Below are 20,364 nucleotides of genomic sequence, written 5' to 3' on the forward strand. Positions count from 1 at the left end.
CTGGTGGAGCAAATGATGAGACTTCAGATTACACTGGGTATATCACACACTGTCTTGCTGACAGACAACACGAAATGGAGATTACCGACGTGACGTTGCCCATGCTGTGATCAGAGATCAGAGAGAAATGTAGACAATGCATAATGTGCCTCAGCGGCATAAAACACTGTGAATTTCTGAGTTAGGGTTAGGCTGATTTCACGTTTTGGTGTTGACTGCTGTTGTAGAAGAAATAGAAGCACAAAAAGACAACAAAACAGAAAAATTCAACACATTATGCTTTTTGTGTAAACAAATCGAGTTTAGGTATTCCGGACGATGGCAAAACATCGTTTATTCACAACTCGCACAGCAGCCACCAATTAGCGTAATGGGTAGGAGCCTTGACTGTCATACAGGTGGTCAGGTTTCAATCCTGGCTTGAGGTAATTGCCTGTCTAGCTGCTCTGATGAGCTGTGAAACAGCAAAACAGTACTTTATGTGGATGACTATACGAGGGTAAATCAAAAAGTTTTAAGACAAATGATATAAATTCAATCTAAATGAAAATAGAGCAACAAAACAAGGTTTAATTGCACTACTGATTACTTAACAACAAATTTGACAAGTTACAGCATTCTAAATCTTTTATTCTTTTTTTTTTTCAGATATTATTTTATAATATTAACTTTTTGACAGTCCAAAATGAGCCAATTTGAAGTTCGTGCAAACATTAAATTTCTAACAAAACTGGAATGGAAACCGACGGAAATCATTAAAGCTCTACAAAATGTTTATTATCGTCACCTTCTAGAGCTGTTGTTTATCGTTGGATCAGACGATTCAAGGATGGTAGGAATGATCTTCAAGATGACCAAAGAGAAGGTAGGCCTTCAACATCAAAAAATGCTCAAAACATCGAACTTGTCAGGAATCTTGTTGAAGAAGATCGGAGAATAACAGTGAATGAGATTGCTAAGGAGCTTGACATTTCATTTGGGTCAACCTTTTCAATTCTGAAAGAAGATCTTGGTCTGAGTAAGCTTTCTGCTCGTTGGGTGCCTAAAGCGTTGCAGCAGAATCAGTTGAATCTGAGATCAGATCTTTCATTGGCCCTTCTGACTAGAATTGAAGCAAATGAGGCAAACTTTTTTGAACGGGTCATACCCGGTGATGAAACATGGATTTACCTGTACGATCCTGAAAGCAAAGTTCAGTCTAAACAATGGTTATCAAGAGGATCAGCAGGCCCTATCAAGTTCAAAGCAGAAAGGTCAGCTAAAAAAATAATGGCAACTGTTTTTTGGGATAAAGATGGAAAACAACAAAACAGAAAAATTCAACACATTATGCTTTTTGTGTAAACAAATCGAGCTTAGGTATTTCGGACGATGGCAAAACATCGTTTATTCACAACTCGCACAGCAGCCACCAATTAGCGTAATGGTTAGGAGCCTTGACTGTCATACAGGTGGTCAGGTTTCAATCCTGGCTTGAGGTAATTGCCTGTCTAGCTGCTCTGATGAGCTGTGAAACAGCAAAAGAGTACTTTATGTGGATGACTATATATGTATGCATGTATATATATATATATATATATATATTTGAGAAAAATATGCTTATTCAATTATATTTCACCTTTTATTTATACAAATCTTTTACTTAATGAAGCTCAATGTAACTACAGAGCACACATACAAATAAATGACAAAAAGTCTATTTTCCAAATTTCAAGATGTTGACCATCTTACCGTTTATTTCTTTCAGCATGTTAAAATGTTCAATTCTTGACAGTACATGTTTTATAGCGCAAAATCATTCATGTAAATTCAGAAATTGACATAATTACATGAATAATTCTGTGCTATGAAACAGGTGCCCTCAAGAATTGAACATTTTAACATGCTTAAAGAAATAAATGGACAACATCTTGAAATTTGAAATATAGACTTTGTCATTTTTATATATGTATATACAAATGATTTGTTTACAGTGGTGAAGGCTTTGTGTAGAAAAACCATTTTTTTTGGAATAGTTGCTGATCTCAGTTGATGCAATTGAATGGAATGGACAGAGCAGACAGTAGACCTCAAGTTTTACATCAGAGTTCTTCTTTCTCCTAGATGCATGTCTTAAAGACTTGGGGTGCATCTCTCTCAGTAGTTTTAAATCCACCTCCAGATCCTAACCTGAAAATTTCTATGTTCATGGGACAATGATACAACACCTAGTATTCTCAAATGATCACCTATCTGGTATTGATCAGATTCATCAATACTTGATGTGTCAACATCATTATGCCATATATAAATATATATATGTATGTGTGTAATTATATATATAAATCCTATTCATAAATGACTTTCCCGATAAAATTGTCTCTGATGAGTATATTTACTAATGACATCACGCTCTATAACAGACATGGGGGGAAAACGAATGAACACTAATATCTAAGGAAATGGCAGAAACACAACAAGAAGACCTCCAATCTGTAGTGGAATGGGGACAAAAATGGATGGTCACATTCAATGCTGCCAAGACTAAGCTTGTTTCCTTCAATAATTACAAAACACCTTCTCAACCACCAATAGCTATGGCTAAAGATACGTAACCTGAAAATACTTCTTTCAAACTCCTAGGCTTAATGTTTGCAGGGAACATGAGTTGGAACAAATACATCAAGAGCATTGCCAAGGCTGCTGTGAAGAAGGTGGGCTCTCTCTACCATGCTAGAAAGTTACTTATGCCTGAAAGTATCCTGTACCTCTATAAGGCCACCATTCGCCCATGTATGGAGTATTGTTGTCACATTTGGGCTGGTGCATCTGCTACTAGTCTCTCACTCCTGGAGAGGGTTCAAAAGAGAGTCGCCAACCTGATAGGTCCTTAACTCTCATCTAGGCTTCAACAATCCCATCGATGAAATGTTGCATCCCTCTGACTGTTTTACAATGCTGACAAACTACAAGCACTTGTACCCTCGTCATAAATGCCACTGTTAAACCTGAAAAGCAGCAATATTCCATCCCTACACAGAGATCCCTAGATGTAAGAAAGCCTTCTACTCCAATAGTTTCTTCCCCAGAACTGCTAGACTCTGGAATTCTCTTCCAGGTTCTTGCTTCCCCACCAGTACTGACATGCAGAAGGTCAAGTGTAATGTGAACAGGCTTCTTGCTGGCCAATTCCCTACATAGTATCCCTGCAATTTATGTCACGATATGTTATGTTTGGTGTAAAAAAAAAAAAAAACCCTAAATTTTAATTCTAAGATGCTGTTCATCTTACCGTTTGTTTCTTTTAGCATTATAAAATGTCCATCGATTTCGATGACGATAAAAGTATTGGAAGTGTAGAACATTTGCAGATCCTTATTCGATCCCAGAAAACGTTGGGTCTCTTTGCTAGTCTTTATATAAACATCATTCATTTGTTGTTGTTATTGTTTTGTACATAAATTTAAAGGGAAACACAGTGTACTATCCTCAGAAGAAGGAACGGGGGGGGTGCTGCCCTTATTTTTATTAAAAAGAAGGGCACTTTATTTTAAAAAATTGTTTGTTTTCTTTATAAAGAAGCAAACGTTCTTTGTTAATTTTTTTTTTATATGGAGTTCACCACTTATCAAGGCCCAAATGGCCACTCGGGGATAAGGGTTATTGTGTGTACAGTACTCAATCGGATAGTGTAGCAATAGTATTGGAGAATTGATAAGGCGTCATTACTTAGGGGGGGGGGCGGTTCATCAGGAATTTGTTTGTTTGTTTTAAAAAGGAATGCATGGAGAATTTTGTCCACGAACATATTCAGACATCCAATTGGTGTCATGAAATTATATACAAAAATACCCGGATGAAAATGTATGCATATTTTTTATGCCATCTTGTATATTTTTAACGATCACGTGTTCAGGTATATCGTCTTCGTACAGATGGTCACCATTTTGTATGCTGTGTTATCAGGGATAACAAATGTGCATGTTGGAAGAAAGAGAAAAAGACAATAGTGAAGAACAAGTTGGATTTACACATTTATTTTCAAATAAACCGGATAACAGAAACATGTAATGTCATACATATTATAATAAACAAAAGAAAGAACGCATTACTGCTCCAAATACAATGAAATGAACACATGTTGTCAGCGTTAGAGATAAAACTATGTATAAGTAATAAAACTAAATACTTATTTTGGATTGTGTTTCTGAAAATCTCTACAGTTGCTATCAGAAGACATAACAAGACAAGACCTCTTACGGTTGGAGAAGACAGAAGAAGCTGTATGAAACGTCTGTTTGCTTTGAAGGACGAACCAGAAAGAGAAAAAAATATCTTGTTTTAAATTCTTAAATGTGGCTGAAATGAAATTTCAGATACTCATGTTGGAGAGCGTATTCTCTAATGTTGGTAGAATACATCCAAGGGAGATAACTCAGATAATTCTGCAGTCAATCTGGGAGTTGGGTTAAATTTTCCTTCTCAAAAAATATAGTTGGGTTAAACTTTCCAGGATGAAAAGATTTGAGGTCAAAATCTTCCAGATCAAAATCTCTGGTAATCAAAGCCTTGTAGATTCCTGAAGAAGATCGTGTTTAAACTAAGAGACTTTACCAATATTCCTAGTTTCATGAAATAGTTACACATTTAGTTAGATTATTTTTATTTTCATACTTATTCTGGTAACATTACCTTGACATCTTCCGACATCATTATGGAAGATGCTGCTGATGGGAAGACTGCCAGAGATAATGAGTTCAAAATGAGACTTTGTAATCAAATGGGAGAAAATAGTAAAATTTAGGAAAAAAAAAAACAAAAAAAAAAACAAGAAAAGTGGCCTCAATAAGTTTGATTATATGAAAAAAAAAAAAAAAAAAAAAAAAAAAATTTTTTTTTCAAGACAAATATATAAAATTTTTGTTTTGTTTTTTTCAATTAATAAATAAGTTTTTATAATGGAAACATGATAACAACTGTGAAAAAAAAAGTTTATTTTTCAGTTTCAAGAAACTTATTTTTCAAGGAAAGTTTCAAATAATTTTTTTTATGAGAAATGTACGGTAACAACTTGTAAAAAATATGATTCTTTTTTGGCAAAGAAAACCGAATGGCTTAATTATTTTTTTTTAATAAAGATTTTATATTAACTTCACAAATTCATTAAAATTTGTCATCTGCTAGCATTCCTAGCTGCTTCTATAACCATATCTGAAGATGCTGACGTGATGTTGCCAGAACTTGGACCAGAATCTGAATGAATACTTTCAATTTTACAGAATTTTCTCAAAATCTTTGGAAGGCACCAAAATCAGTTCCATGCTAAAAAAGATAAATGTTCTAAAAGGATGGAATATTATATAGCTGCCAGAAAAAATGCCATTAGATAGTGGAGCAACACAATAAATTATATTTTATTTGGATAAAATGGATCTAGAATACGAAAGGCACATCAGAATGAGATACTAAAAAAAAAAGGGTTCAATTTTGTTTCTTATTTTATTTCTTGATTATTTTACCAACAAACTGCTCCAACAACACATTTATGTTTTGAATAGAGATTTTGTACTTAAGATATTTATCTGATTGAAAATCTATAGATTTTCAATCAGATAAATATCTTAAGTACAAAATCTTAGTTTGTCTGTCCGTTTCATTTTTTTCTAAAAAACTACTAAGCTGATGTCCTGAAATTTTGTATGGACTTGTTTTATTATAAGGTACAGTGAACAAAGTATCATGGTATCTGTTCGGTGCACATGAAGGGATTAATAATTGTGATGCAAAAATTTATATTTGAAACGAGAGTCAGCATTTGTTGAATATGGTTTTAGTGTCCTAAATTAATTAGCAATTTAACCCCCCCCCAAAAAAAAAACCCCGATACCGTCTTTCCCTCATAAAAATAAGCCTATGGTGGCAAAGATTCCAAGACATTTTGATTTTACACTGCCTATCATCGGTAATCATTCTAAATTATTCTCCATGCAAAAAATATTTTAAGTTTTCTGATTTCCCAAAATTATACAAAAAAAATAAATAAAATAAAAATTTTATATATTTTTTAATACTTTTTTAAAAATTTCATTTGCACACACAAAAAATAAATAAAAATGCTTATTCAACTATTATCCAATAGGCATAGAAGAAAACAGTCAAAATTTTCATGTGAATACTTATAAAAAAGACAACAATCAGATTGCAAATGGACTCCAAATGTCATCCACTCCATATCCAAAAAAGAAAACAAATTCTTCTGCAAAAAGATTTGCACATTTTAGACCTAAAATCTGAATCCATTTAAAAGAAATAAGATTATCACTGACAGCTCATGAGACAAACAGTTCTTACATTGGAATCAACTGTATTTTTTCTGCCACTAAACCACACATGGCATTGGTTTTAGCTAAAGCTAATGTTAGGGAAATAACTACGAAATGTCATTATGCTAAAACACCTTGCAAAAATCATCAGCATCGGCAAGAGCCATAACAACGATGATGAGCTGCAATCAGCATGATCTACATGAGCAACAACTACAGTGAACCACAATCATCAGCATCACCAACATAAAGCCAACTAGAAGTTCTATGAACTATTACTACTGCTAATATGTACAATCATCAGCATCTACATAATCAACAAAGCTTTACAAACTATTACTGATAACTTACATCAACATAAAACCAGCCAGAAATTCTACAAACTATTACTACTGCTAATAACACACAGTTATCAGTTACTACTACTGATAATGCATACATGCGAGGTGCATTCAATAAGTTTTCAGACAATTTTTGTATGAGCACTTTTACTAATAGTACACATATGAAACTCGAGGCTGTGATAAGCGTCATTGACATGCTTACACAAGAGGACTTCCATGTGGCCTTCCAGAAGTTGCTGGAACAGTACAACAAGTGCATTGCAGCCAGAGGAGATTATTTCGGAAGGGACTAGAGTTTGATGTGTGTACTATCAATAAAAGTGCCCATATGAAAAAAGTCTGGAGACTTATTGAGGGCACCTCGCATGTATATAATTAAAACATTGTTTTAGAAGTTATTTATTAACAATAATTTGATATTAAAACAATATTATTTTAACAAAATTAGTTGTAGTATTATAAAAATTTGGTTCAATTAATAATTTAACCCTAATCAAACGATACTTTTATAATTGAATTTAACTTTTGAAATTATATTTAAAAATAAACAAATAGGATTTAATTTTCTTTGAAAATGGTGTATTACACTGAAAGTCTCCAATTTTTTTTTTAAGTTTAAAAAATAAGCAATTTTAATAATTTAAATAAATATTTCATAGCATTTTTTTTTTTTTTAATATTTTCAAATTAAAGTTACATAAGGTTTTCACAGTGACCAAACTACTATTTAAAATTCACACAAAACCAGGTACATACACATCGCTTTCAGACTTGTAGGAACCATCAACAATACAAGGCATATTTATTTTTTTCTCTCCAGAAGTGGCTGACCCCTCATGGTTAATACTATAAAAGATAAACAGATTTGGAAAAAAAAAAAAAAAAAAAAGCGGCATAGTTGAAAAAAAATAAAATAAATAAATAAAAAAAATAAAAAGTTAAGTAAAATGAAAATAGAAACACTACCGGGCAATGCCGGGTACAGCTCAGACTAAATATATTTAACAATTTTTTTGCTGGAGTCGGAGAGATTGATCAACTTAAGAGTAACCAGACAAATATTATTTTACAAATCTTAAAATGTTTCATTTTGTTTAAAATGACTTCAGTCTGAAATAAATAAATAAATAAATAAAAACAAAAAACTAAAAGAAAAAAAAAACAGAACAAATAATTCTGTAAAGATATTTATTAATTTTGTTTAACAAAAAAATAAAATCTTTAAAAATGACGTATTCATTTGAATACATCCACAATCACATATTTAACAATTCGTGTATAAATTAAGAACCAATTAGCTCACAGGATAAGTTTTTTTTTCCCTTGTTGCTAACATTTCATAGCTATAAATTGATAACGTTTCTTTTCAGATAAAACATCTTTATAAAATACTGAAAGCAAATCAGTTTTCACAGGGAAATACATGTATCAGTAAATATGAAGAAAAAATTGATCCAAAACCATATTTCACCTCGAATCAACTTTGTCATATTAATATAACAATTGTATATTTCTCCGTTTTACAAATAAAATCCAAATATAGAAATAAATTATTTACAGAAAAAAAAAAAATCAATCAAGACCGATTATGATAATATATAATTAAAATTATAAAAAGATAAATATTATCTTCATATTAGAAACTGCCGAGATAATAAAAATTCTCAATATAATAGATTGAGCAAAAAAAAAAAAAAAAAAAAAAAAAAAAAAAAAATGTTAATGGAAATAAAACTCGAATAACAAAAAACTTGAATGACTTCATTGTTTGATATGGTAAAAAAAAAAAAAACTGATAATTTTTTTCAAAAATTTAACTTTTTTAAAATTTTTTATTTCAATATAAGCTATTCAGACTTTGGATTCCAGATTTCTCTTTTTGGCCCTTACAAAGAACAACTTCATTAGCTCTTTGATTTTTACTTTCGTTCTTTTATTCTATTTCATATGTCTTTTAGTTCACCAAAAATAAAAAATAAAAAAAATAAAAATTATATATTTTCAAATTGATACTAATTGGCTTAATTTTTTAAAGAATATCCCCCACCCGCCCCATCAACAATTTCACTGACTTTTTAGATTTTAATATAATCCATTAAGACTTCGGATTCCAGATTCTTCCCTTTGGACTTCATGATTTACAACTTATCAATTAATTGATTAATTTTTTTTTCCTACTTTTTTTATTATTCTACTTAATTCTATTGAAAATGCCTTTTTAGTTAAAAAAAAATGTTTTTCTTTATTTTCAAATTGATGCTAACAAATGATATATTTATTTTACTAGTGTTCATCCTCTGATGAAAAAAGTTGATCTTTGAAAATTCATGGGTTAATGATTTTCCTTTATTATAATTTTTTGTATGAATTTTAGAGTTTTTATTTATTTATGTACAATTGGTTATATTTTTGACAGAATACTCCCTTGCCCCGACAATTCCCCCATGGGGGGGGAGGGGAGGTGAGGGGAGAGAGAGAGATAATAGATATCCCCCCCCCCCAAAAAAAAACTGACCACTTTCTCTGCTGATTCAGCTTAATTGATTGTTTCATGTATTTTCACATTTAATCGACTTTTTGGCTTTTAATATAATCCATTGACACTTTGGATTTAAGATTATTTCCTTTGGACCTTACAAAGTACAATTCATTAATTAATCGTACTTACCTCAACACGCAAATGCTTGAAATAAAAATATGATTACAATGTAATCAATTTACTAAAACACATTCACAACTCGGATTACGGTTTCTTCCGTTTAGACGTTAAGGAATACAACTTCATTGATTGTTTGATGTGTTTAAATTTTAATGACTTTTTAGATTTTAATATAATCCATTAAGACTTTGGATTCCAGAATCTTCCTTTTGGACTTCATGATTTACAACTCATTAATTGATTTATTTTTACTCTCTTATTCTATTTAATTCTATTGAAAATGCACTTTAGTTCACAAAAATGTTTTTTATATATTTTCAGACTGATACTAATCAGTGATACATTTTTTCATAATGTTTATTTTTTGATGATAAAAGGTCAATCTTTGAAAATCTATGGGTTAAGGATTTTTCATTATAATAATTCCTTGTTTGAATTATTGATGGATTAATAAATATTTTATTTTATTCAATTTTTATTTTCATCATGAATTTTTCTCATATATATATATGTGTGTGTGTGTGTGCGTGCGTGCGTTAACAAAAACCAAGACTTCAAAGAATGAGTTGATAGCAACAAATAGTGCATTTCATTGTTAGTTACAATTGTTTCAAGACTATTCGAACAAATCCAAACATTATGTTGTTTGAAAATTTTCACAAGAACAGCCTTTCTTCAGACTTATTGAATAAAAAACACTTTAACAATAAAACATTATGGAAACCATTTCCCTTATAAGGAAAAGAAAACAAGCAAAAATATTTTTACCTATATCGCATCCTTGCAAAGTAGGACGATTCTGATAAAATTAGCAATTCTGTGCTAAATTCCCAATTCCGATTCTTTATAAATCTCTAAATATTTAACTATAAACACCACTTAATGTGCATAAATTTTCTCAAACATAAAAACACACGTGTGATCTGTAGATTTTAGTTTTACTGGTAGTTTAAAATCATTAAATATTTATTATTTCATTATTACCACCAGCAGTGGAAGATTTTTCTTAAACCAAAATCAAATAAGAAAAATACAAATAAAAAAAAATACAAATAAAAAGAAAAGATAATTGAAGGAATCGTTTTTAGTATCAGAAAGTAGGCACAAATTTTTCTGATCCCAATACTCCAGAAAATTCCGATTTTTCTGATTCCTAATGCAGATTAATTTTCCCAACACTAATATATATATATATAGATAGTTCCAGGAATCCAAGAGTAAAAACTAGTGAATATAATGAGGTTATTGATAGGGCTCAATAAAAAAAAAAAGCCATATTTTTTATTTACTCTTTAGTAAACAAATTAGATTAGGTCACCCAATACGGTCATATTTCGACCGAAATGATAGCTCTGTTATCGTTATGACATAATGTCATTTGTTTACTAAAAGGAAAATAATTATGTGTGTGTGTGTATCAGTGTTGACTTCCACAGTGATGGCGTAAACACAAATCAACAAAGAATTCCTTTCTACAATCGCTACAAAAAAAAAAAAAAAAGAAAATCCTCAAAAACAAATCTTTGGTGAATCTATCAAAATAAAAATGAAGAGTTCTACCTTTTTATGATCAATGATTCAGTTCGATAACTATTGGTTAATATTATATTATTGGTCAATGTGAACATGGCTCAACACAGAATTTTAATAAAAGTCTCAATAAAAATAAGTATGTAATCTGCATGAATTAAAATATATTGAAGTATATCTTACAGGCGGGCAATGCCGGGCAGACTATTATATATATATATATATATATATATATATATATATATATATATATATATATATAGCTCAAACCGATTTTATAGCTTTAGCTAGCTGAGTGCTGTCCATTTTCTTGAAACAGATTACAGCATATTCATTTTTTTTTTAATCTTGATTGAGTTAAATCACAAAATGAATTTTTTGTTACAGTGATGCTTTTTTTTTTTTTTAAGCATTTCATTCCATTCTAATAAGTCAAATTTCAACATTTAAACACAAGTCAAATTTAAACATTTCATTCCATTCTAATAAGTCAAATACGTCTACGGCAGTGTAAAAATTGAAAGATTGGAGATTAGATTGCTTGATTGCTCTATGTTGAAAACAGTGCCCAAATGAAAATTTAATAATTTTAATCAAATTTGTTTTATAATTGCTCGTGTTTTTCTTTTTTCTCGTCACATCTTTAATTTCATTTTATTTGTGCATATATGTACGTTTATAACATGGAATGTGTGAGAATGTTAATATTTATAATCAATATCACAATTTAAAGATTTACACCCTTGCATATTGGGTGTTAAAAATAGTGTACAAATAAGTACAGTTGCAACTTCTAACTTTTAAAGGTGAAAACCATTTAAAGATTGTTTCGTTTAAATGATGCAATCTCAGCCAAGGATCACGGATCAATTAAGCTCTAAAAAAAGCATTCATTTCGGTCAGACCAGTGTCTTATAAAAAAGTCTCCAGTTTATTTCTGCTTCTCAAATATTCTTGTGATGTTAAGCTATTAACTTTGGTCGAAATCGATCTTCTTTCTTTAATCGGATATTTTCGATTATCAGTTTTCAAAACTTATCAGACGCATTCCGATACAAGACCTATGTGAGAACACTTCTATACATATCAAGCAATTTCGTTTAAAATAAAAAAAAGAACGGTTGAGTCGTTTCTGATCCATATAAAATAAACTCACAAACGCAAACATTACGAGAGGCACTGCTCTAAAATCACCGAAACCAAATTTTAACGTTTTGAGAATTATCATGTGCAAGCTCTAACATTATATAAAATTATGTTATCAAAGAGTAAATCTCTAATAAAGCAAAACTTGTCATAAGAAAAGCTCAACACTATTAAGAGGAGCAAACAAAAAATATATTAAATGAAAGAAGAGGAATAAAAGTTATAACTTTATTATATCATCAGAACAATAAAGAAAAGTTCAGGGGAAAATTAAGAAAAAAAAATCTCTTTAGGCCATGTTGTACATACTTTTAATCATTTTTTTTTTTTACAATATTACCCTATTCCTTAATTTTCATTTCATATCTAAATGTCATTAAGCCAGTTTTTCCTATATTTACAGTTTATATAATTCTGGCCCTTCTACTTTTCTGATGAGTGGTATTTAGCTTCGAAATGGCATGGACTAAAAAGGTTTTTTTTCTCAATTTTCCCTTAACTTTTCTTTATTATTCTGACGATATAATAAAGTTATATACAACTTTTACTTCTCATCTTTCATTTACTATATATATATATATATATATATATATATATATATACACACTCAATGGCAGGATGGATCTAAAAAATATCAGTTGCCAGGAAAAGAAGGGGTGTCACATCCACATTTTCCTACAAAATAAATCGAATTCTTCTACACTAACTTGACTGCTTCGGGTTTTTTTTTGTAATATTTATTTGTGTCCTGTTCTTTTTTTTTATTATTCATTTTTTATTAATAATTTTATTTATTATTAGCTGATATAAGAAGCCTGCTTCATCAGTGTCTACTTATCATGGGATACTCTATATATATATATGAAGCTGAATATGTGTGTGTGTGTGTGTGTCTGGTCACGAATAGGCTTCTATATGGTTGACTATTTTAAAAAAACTGATTACATATAATGATAGAAGATGTATCGAGACACAGGAATGGGTATGTTTGATCTGGCAGAATGGTGGTTCATTAAAATTGTGGGGTCTGCATTCACGCCTGGTCAACAAAGTATGGAGATAAAAAATTAAAAAAAAAAACGTTTACAAGTGTTTTTGATATAGATGTACATAATAATACTTTGATAAGTATGTTTTAACTTATATAGGGATGGTATAATAAAATTGTGGGGTCTGCGTTCATGTCTGGCCTCCATAGAATGGAAATAGGCACAAACTTTAATAAAGACTTTTCATATCTATCTGCGTAAGTATACTTTGATAATTATGTTTCAGTTTGAAGAAATATGATATAATAAAATTATAGGGTGTTCGTTCGCACCTGACCTCCATAGAATGGAAGTATGTCACAAAGTTTAACAAGGTTTATTAATATAGATCCACAGAATATTGTGATAAGTGTTTCAGTGTGAACAGGCATGGTCTAATAAATTCTGGGGTTTATCTATTTTATTTTTACTTTCATCATATTTTGCTTTGGTTTTGATACCCCCAAATTCAACCCAAATTTACAACACTTCCTTTTCATAACCTATCATACTTTCATAAATCAGAATCCATTTTCTGTAGGCTGTTTTTGAACCCAGTAAACGACAGGTACTTTTGCTAGTATATATATATATATATATATATATATATATATATATATATATATATATATATACACACACACACACACACAGGGTGACACCCCCCCCCCAAAAAAAAAAACGGGCCTCAACTCTAATTAGGCCCCATTTCTTAGTGTTTTGTTTGAATGAAATGAAACTTTGGTCATAACTAGTTTATTATATTCAAAACATCACATCAAAGCACTAGGATCTTTGGCCTTTTTTTTCTCCGTTGACTGTAAAATGCTCAGAAAAACAATTGAATGTCCTGTTTTTTTGGGGTCACCCTGTATACTAGCAAGCTGCCCGGCATTCCCTGGTCGTAAAATACGCTTAATATATTTTGATTAATGCAGATTTTGTATTTACTATTATATTGGACCCAATATATAGTAATGATTTAAAAAGTTAAAAGAAAAAAAAATGACTTGTGCGCCACCACTGAGAATCAAAACCAAAACATTTAACTGCAAGGCTAAAAATTAAAACATGAACCAATAGCTATTACGTTACACATGTATATTCATAATGTTGTCGTTCGACCCAGACCTGGCAAATTCCAGTTTTTTAATTTTCACTTTTGCACCATTTTCCCCTCGGCTAAAACCCAAATATAAAGTTTTGCATGGTTTTGAATACCCTATATATTAAGTTTCACGTCTGTAAACCAAAAAGTGACAGGAGTCTGGCATGCAAAATTTTTTAAATAAATATATATATGCACACATAAGTATATATAGAAAGAGGTTTATGCGCAAGTATAAATCATGTAGAATATCTGCATGAATATAATTACACGTAATAGTTAAGTAAAGATGATCATTCCATAAGAAAACCGAAAAAACTAATAGGGAATTAATTAAAATTTAAAAGAATATGCAAATTAGATCTTTTGCAGATGAATGCAATTCCACAACTTATATAACAAAATTCTATTTCCTTTTTAAAAAACTAGAAAAAATGTTTTTAATATGAATATCAATACAAAAAAAAAACAAATTTATAGAATATAGATTAGTAATGAGACAGTTCCAATATTTTTTCCGATTCTGATACAATTACCGATTCCAAAACAATTACCAATTCTGAATCTTTATAAATCTCTAAATATTTAACTATAAAGATGTTATTTCCCCCCTGATTACCGTAAAAACACGCATTTGTGGTAGGGAGATATGTAGATTTTAGTTTTATTAATAGTTTAAAATCAATAAATATTTATTATTTCATTTTTACTACCAGCAAGGTGAGAAAAAAAAAAGAAAAAAAAAAAAAAAATTAAAGGAATCGTTTTTGATACTGGAAAATAGGTACAATTTTTGCTGATTCAAACACATTCCAAAAGCCCCAATGTTTCTGCTTCCCGATTAATCATCCCATTACCAAACCCCATCAGTTTTATTATTCTATATTTCACTTCCACGCTAATAAGATCCTTTTTATACTTAGTTTCTTTAAATACTTTACAGGCAAAATTTTTTTATGCATTTTGCTAACTCCTCCCCTCTAAGGAGAAGGAGAGTATTACTTCGAAACTCCGCGGATTAAGGACTTTCACCTCTATTTGTGTTTCCTTTCTGATAAATAAATGTGTGTTTAACCCTTGCTAACGTGTTTTTCAACATACTTTATTAAACCTATGTAATTATATACCGAAATAATCATTTTTATTTTATATCCATTAATCGAAAAATAAATGTTATAAATTATAATTTTAAAAATTTTTAACTCCTTTTCATATATACGTAAATGGAGGTGTAGGTATATAACATATTACATTAACATAAAAGGATATCCACTATTCTTTTTTATAAAAAAAAAAAAAAAGAAAGGTTTGTTAATCTCTGGAAATCTTTTGCAATTTTCTTTCCATTTTTCTGAGAATCAATTACAGACTCGACCGGATTAAATTCTTTTTAATGTCACAATTGCAACAAATGTTGTTCTTTAGTGTCAGTTGCTAAGCAACATCGTTCCAAGGTTATCTGTAATTTTGCTTACAGCATCAATTTTGTCTTCCATTAAACGTCATCTCCAAAGTTCTTTCGGATTTGCTCATAGAAAATAAATGTGAATACTGTGTGTGGTCCAAGACGTACAAAGGCTGGCAGAAAACCCTGTAGAAAAAAAAAAAAATTATATATTTAAATCGTAATTCTTAAAAAAAAATTTTCAAAATTAAAACCAGAATTATCAGACGCCAATTTCTTGAATTTTTTTTTTTTTTTCTGAAGATTCCTTAAATTTAACCAACTTTCTATATTTTTCTAGAATTTTGGATTGTGATCAAAATTAGACTAAGAATTCTAAACATAAGGTTTAGTAGCTTATCTTGATTTTAATCTTTAATTCTTGCATCATGGAATCGTTTTAGAAATACGGATGACAAAGATGTGGTGAAAAATTAGTGTGCACCATGGCTCAATTTTTTTTACAGTTCTCCTTATTCATAATTAGTTGCCCTTCTGAGGCTTGAGAGTCTAGTCTTCCCTACTGTAGGATGATTCCCCAATACACACACAGAAATTGCTATCCATGAAATCTAAATAAAATTCTAAATTTTTTCTGCACTATATATCATAATAGATTTTTAACTTGTTAAAAACGGGCAGAAGCTAGAGCCTTAGAATGAAAGCTTCATGCAAAACTTCTAGAGTAAATGTGGTATTGTGGCTATTAATCTATTAATCCCTAACTGTGCATCAAATGGATATCATAATACTTAGTTCGCTGCACCTTGTCATAAAGATCCGTACAAAATTTCAGCCAGATCGGTCTAGTAGTTTTTGAGAAAAAGCACAAAAGACTAAAAAAATATAGATTTGGTACAAATAAATTTCAGTTTATGTCTGTCTTGTCCACCAAGTTTCACATTCTCCTCATCTTCCGAGCTTGTGCCACATCTTTCTGCAGTGAGAAGGAAGTTATTACCGTACACCAAGTTTCAGTCATAAATCCCCAACAATGTTTTATCGGTACCGATCCATGCTCCATATGTGCATCCCTGCATTGATTGCTGCTGAATGGTTGTTAAGTTTCAAGCAGACAAAGAAGTCTGGTGAGAGATGAACAGTGATTTTAACAGGATTATTCGTTGGAATAATTACAGGGACACTTTGGTGATTGTCTCATCTGTGGGAGGTGTGATCCTAAATGGACTTCACACTCACCAGATCATAACCGCCTATGATGACCGCTGATTTGTGTATCAAAATAATAATCAGACTACATTTATGAATTTTTGAGATAAGGATTGATAATTCATATTGTTTGGATTATTTGGACTACTGTTCTCATCTTGAGTGTTATTCTTACATCGTTTCGATTAGTGTAACTTCCAATCTTCAGGAATATCGTGTCAAACTTGGAAATCTTTTTGTCGTACTCGAGAATACCATTAAGAATTATTTAAGACTGCTACCCATGCAGATTAAATAAAAGAGTTTTGTCCCAAATTCCGTCCAGATTCCAGAGTTCGACAGAAAGATTCCTTGAGTTCAACACGATGTTCATAAAGGTCGGAGGTTACATTGACCAAAATGTTGTGAAAATAACACTCAAGATGAAAACAGTAATCTGAAAAATCCAAATTATATGAATACTCAGCCTCTTTCTGAACTGAAAGGATCACAAAACAGTGACAAGAGAAGAGTTTGTAAAAGTCTTTTTTTTTTTTTTTTTTTTTTTTTTTAGTGAACAGGGGTCATTCAGTACATTACTCATCCTATTATAAATTTCCTACTGTATGTGTGTGTGTGTGTGTGTGTGTGTGATACGGTTTATCTCAGCCTACAGGCAACCCACCTAGGAAAGTAAGGTACCGAAATGAAGCTTATGACCCAGCTGATGTTTTAGTGATATTTATATCCATGTTTGGTGTATGGAAATGCAAAAAAAAAAAAAAATGCAAAAGAAATAACGATTTACTAAACAACATTTTATCTACTGGATATTTTTCCGGCACAAGAACCCAAGTTTGCCCAGCTGGGCAAACTTGGGTTCTTGTGGTTAGAAAAAGAGCAGACTTCATTTCAAACTTTGTGAAATTCAAACACGACACTTTAAAGTTGTAATCCGCAATCTTATTGCTGAACCTATTTCATACCATCATCATCATCATCATCAGTTTAACATCGGTTTTATATTCTGGCATGTGTGAGACGACTTTAAAATATTGACTTCCAAACTAATCTATCTCTGACCAGGTCTTTATGCCTCAGATCCATTTTTATAACACTTCTTCCCATGTTGCCTTGGACTTCTCCTGTGAGCTGAACCTGCTACCTCAACTGTTGTACATCTGCTAACCAAAGAACTCTCATTCATTCTTTAAGCATCATATTCAGTTTAACGTTGGTTTTACATGTTGGCATGTGTTGGATAGCTTTAAGAAATTGACTTGCAAAGTAATCCATCTTTTGACAGATTTTTTATCTTTTTTTCTCTCGAGTCTATTCTTATCACAGCCTCCCCTGATTTCCATCATCTTCTCCAGTAAACTGAACCTGCTACTTTAACTGAACATCTAACACCAGCACTTGCATTCATTCTTTTAATGTGACCATACCATCAAAGTCTCCTGTTCTGCACACGTCTCCTGATATTATCCAGATTTAATCTTCCTTCGAGGTCATCAGATCTAAGCCTGTCTTTAAGATTCACATTACACATCCATCATATCATTCTCATTATTTCTCTCCATGAAATGCATATCCTCAACCCTCACTGGCCAGGTTTTACTCCCATGCATTAGCACATTGCACATCACATACCACTCTTCTCTTGGTTGACAGCTAATTCATTGTTGAATGTAGCTATTCGTTATACAAGATTGAAAATTTTACCCCCAACACTGGGAGAAGTAAGGTCCAGGAATTGCATATGAAGTTGGGGAAGGTTTGGCTGGGAACACACAAAGAATTGGTAATTACGAATGCACAGGAGCAATGTTGTTATCCTCCAGGGATTTACAGTTCTGAATCAGACATAGGTTTGTTTGTTTTGTTTTTTTTTGTATGCAGAGATAATAATCAGAGAATGACAAATCTGATGTTGAGTCATTTAGAATTGAAGTTACAGATTTTGCAACAGGGTTGTTTAGAAGTGCCCAACAATGTAAACAATGTTATTATTCATTTCTCCACCTTTGGCTTGAGGATCAAGGTGTAGTATCTATTCTGTCTATGGTCAGAGTGAAAGGAATCCTTGATTTAGGTAATTAAAATTTAGGGATCTCAACAGTGAAGGGGTGAAATTTTGTTGCTAAGCGAGTTTGTCGGGGATATGTACATCGAGAGGGCACAAGTGTAACAAGTTCATCAGAACACATTGCACTAAAATATCTGTAAAACAGGCACAGTAATGCAACACTATGGCAATGGGACAGGGGCTGGAGTCTACTTGATAAAGTGGGACCTATTAAATTGGAGACCCTTTTTTGGACTATCCAAAAAGAAGCTAGTGGTAGATGCACCAGCCCAGATGCGGCAACAGTACTCCATACAGGAGCGAATCATGACCTTGTAGAGGTACAGGATACTCTCAGGTGTGAGTAGTCTTCTAGCTCGATATAGGGAACCCACCTTCTTTGCAGCAGCCTTCGCAATGTCCTCAATGTATTTGTTCCAGTTCATATTGCCCATGAATGTTAGGCCGATAAGTTTAAAGGAAGAATCCTCAGGTAGATTGTTATTTGTCATGGATATTAGCAGTTGGAAAGGTGTTTTGTAATTGTTAAAGGAGAGCAGCTTAGTCTTACTAGCATTAAATGTTAGCATCCATTCGCAGCCTCATTCCCCTACATTCTAGAGGTCATTTTCTAACAATTCCGCCATTGTCTTAGATTTATGTACATCCGTTTTTTCCTCATGCAGGTTATAGAGCATTGTATCATCAGCAAATATACCCATTTCAGACACAATATTATCAGGGAGATCATTTATGAATATCAGGAATAATAGTGATCCATGGATCGACCTTTGAGGCACTTTCACATTAATGTTATCTTGCTTGAATGTGCATCCATCAATGACAACCTGAATGGTCCTATTGTCTAAGGATCTAATTATATTTAGTATATATGCAGTTATACTGTACAATTTAATTTTCATTGCCAGCCCTTTGTGCAAGACTTTGTGAAAAGTCTTGGATATATCAAGAGCTACAGCTTTTCCCACCTTATCCAGTGCATGGTATATGCATTCAGAGAGGACTTAAAATATCTGCAGTAGAACGACATTGCTTAAATCTATACTGCTTGTTAGACAGAAGATTAGCTTTTGCAAGGTGGTGGATTAGTGCTTGATTAATTATGGTTTCAAAGATTTTAGCAAGGAGGAAACTGATAGGGCGATACTTGAAAGGGTCAATCCTTTCACCAGAATTCTTGTACACTGGTTCCACAGAGGCCACCTTCCAGCTATTAGAGAAGCAAGATTCAGCAAGGTGTTTACTGAAGAGCTTGGAAAGTATGGGCTAGCTAAGCTGAGCATTGTTTCATCCAGAGTGCACGTTTTAAGGAGCTGCATATTTCTCTCATTAAAAACTGTCCTTGTGTCTAACTTTCCCCTTGTTGCATGACAAGTAAATAGTGTCATAATTAAATTTGGAACAGATAATTATAGTCTGACAAAAATTTAGCAAACTGCAGTTAGCTTATAATTTCCCTTAGTCAACTAAAACATTTTATGTTCTAAGGGGAGGCCACTCTGTGGTAGAACCTATTCAGATTAAAAAAAAAAAAAATGATTTAATTGGTTGAATGCTTAAGAAAT

At 31.6% G+C, this 20,364-nt stretch overlaps 1 protein-coding gene across 1 annotated transcript in view; it reads right to left on the reverse strand.

Moving 5' to 3' along the window:
• Positions 1 to 15,467: 15,467 nt before the first annotated feature.
• Positions 15,468 to 20,364, reverse strand: part of LOC145247847 (uncharacterized) — a 108,450-nt gene continuing 103,553 nt past the window's right edge. The window contains exon 16 of the mRNA XM_080109470.1: positions 15,468 to 15,708. Coding sequence (XP_079965596.1) covers positions 15,613 to 15,708 — 96 coding nt within the window. The 3' untranslated portion in view covers positions 15,468 to 15,612. The remainder of the gene's footprint in view (positions 15,709 to 20,364) is intronic.

This window comes from Euprymna scolopes, chromosome 26 (assembly GCF_053919585.1).
Source record: "Euprymna scolopes isolate OS-2025 chromosome 26, ASM5391958v1, whole genome shotgun sequence".
NCBI classification, from domain to species: Eukaryota; Metazoa; Mollusca; class Cephalopoda; order Sepiida; family Sepiolidae; genus Euprymna; species Euprymna scolopes.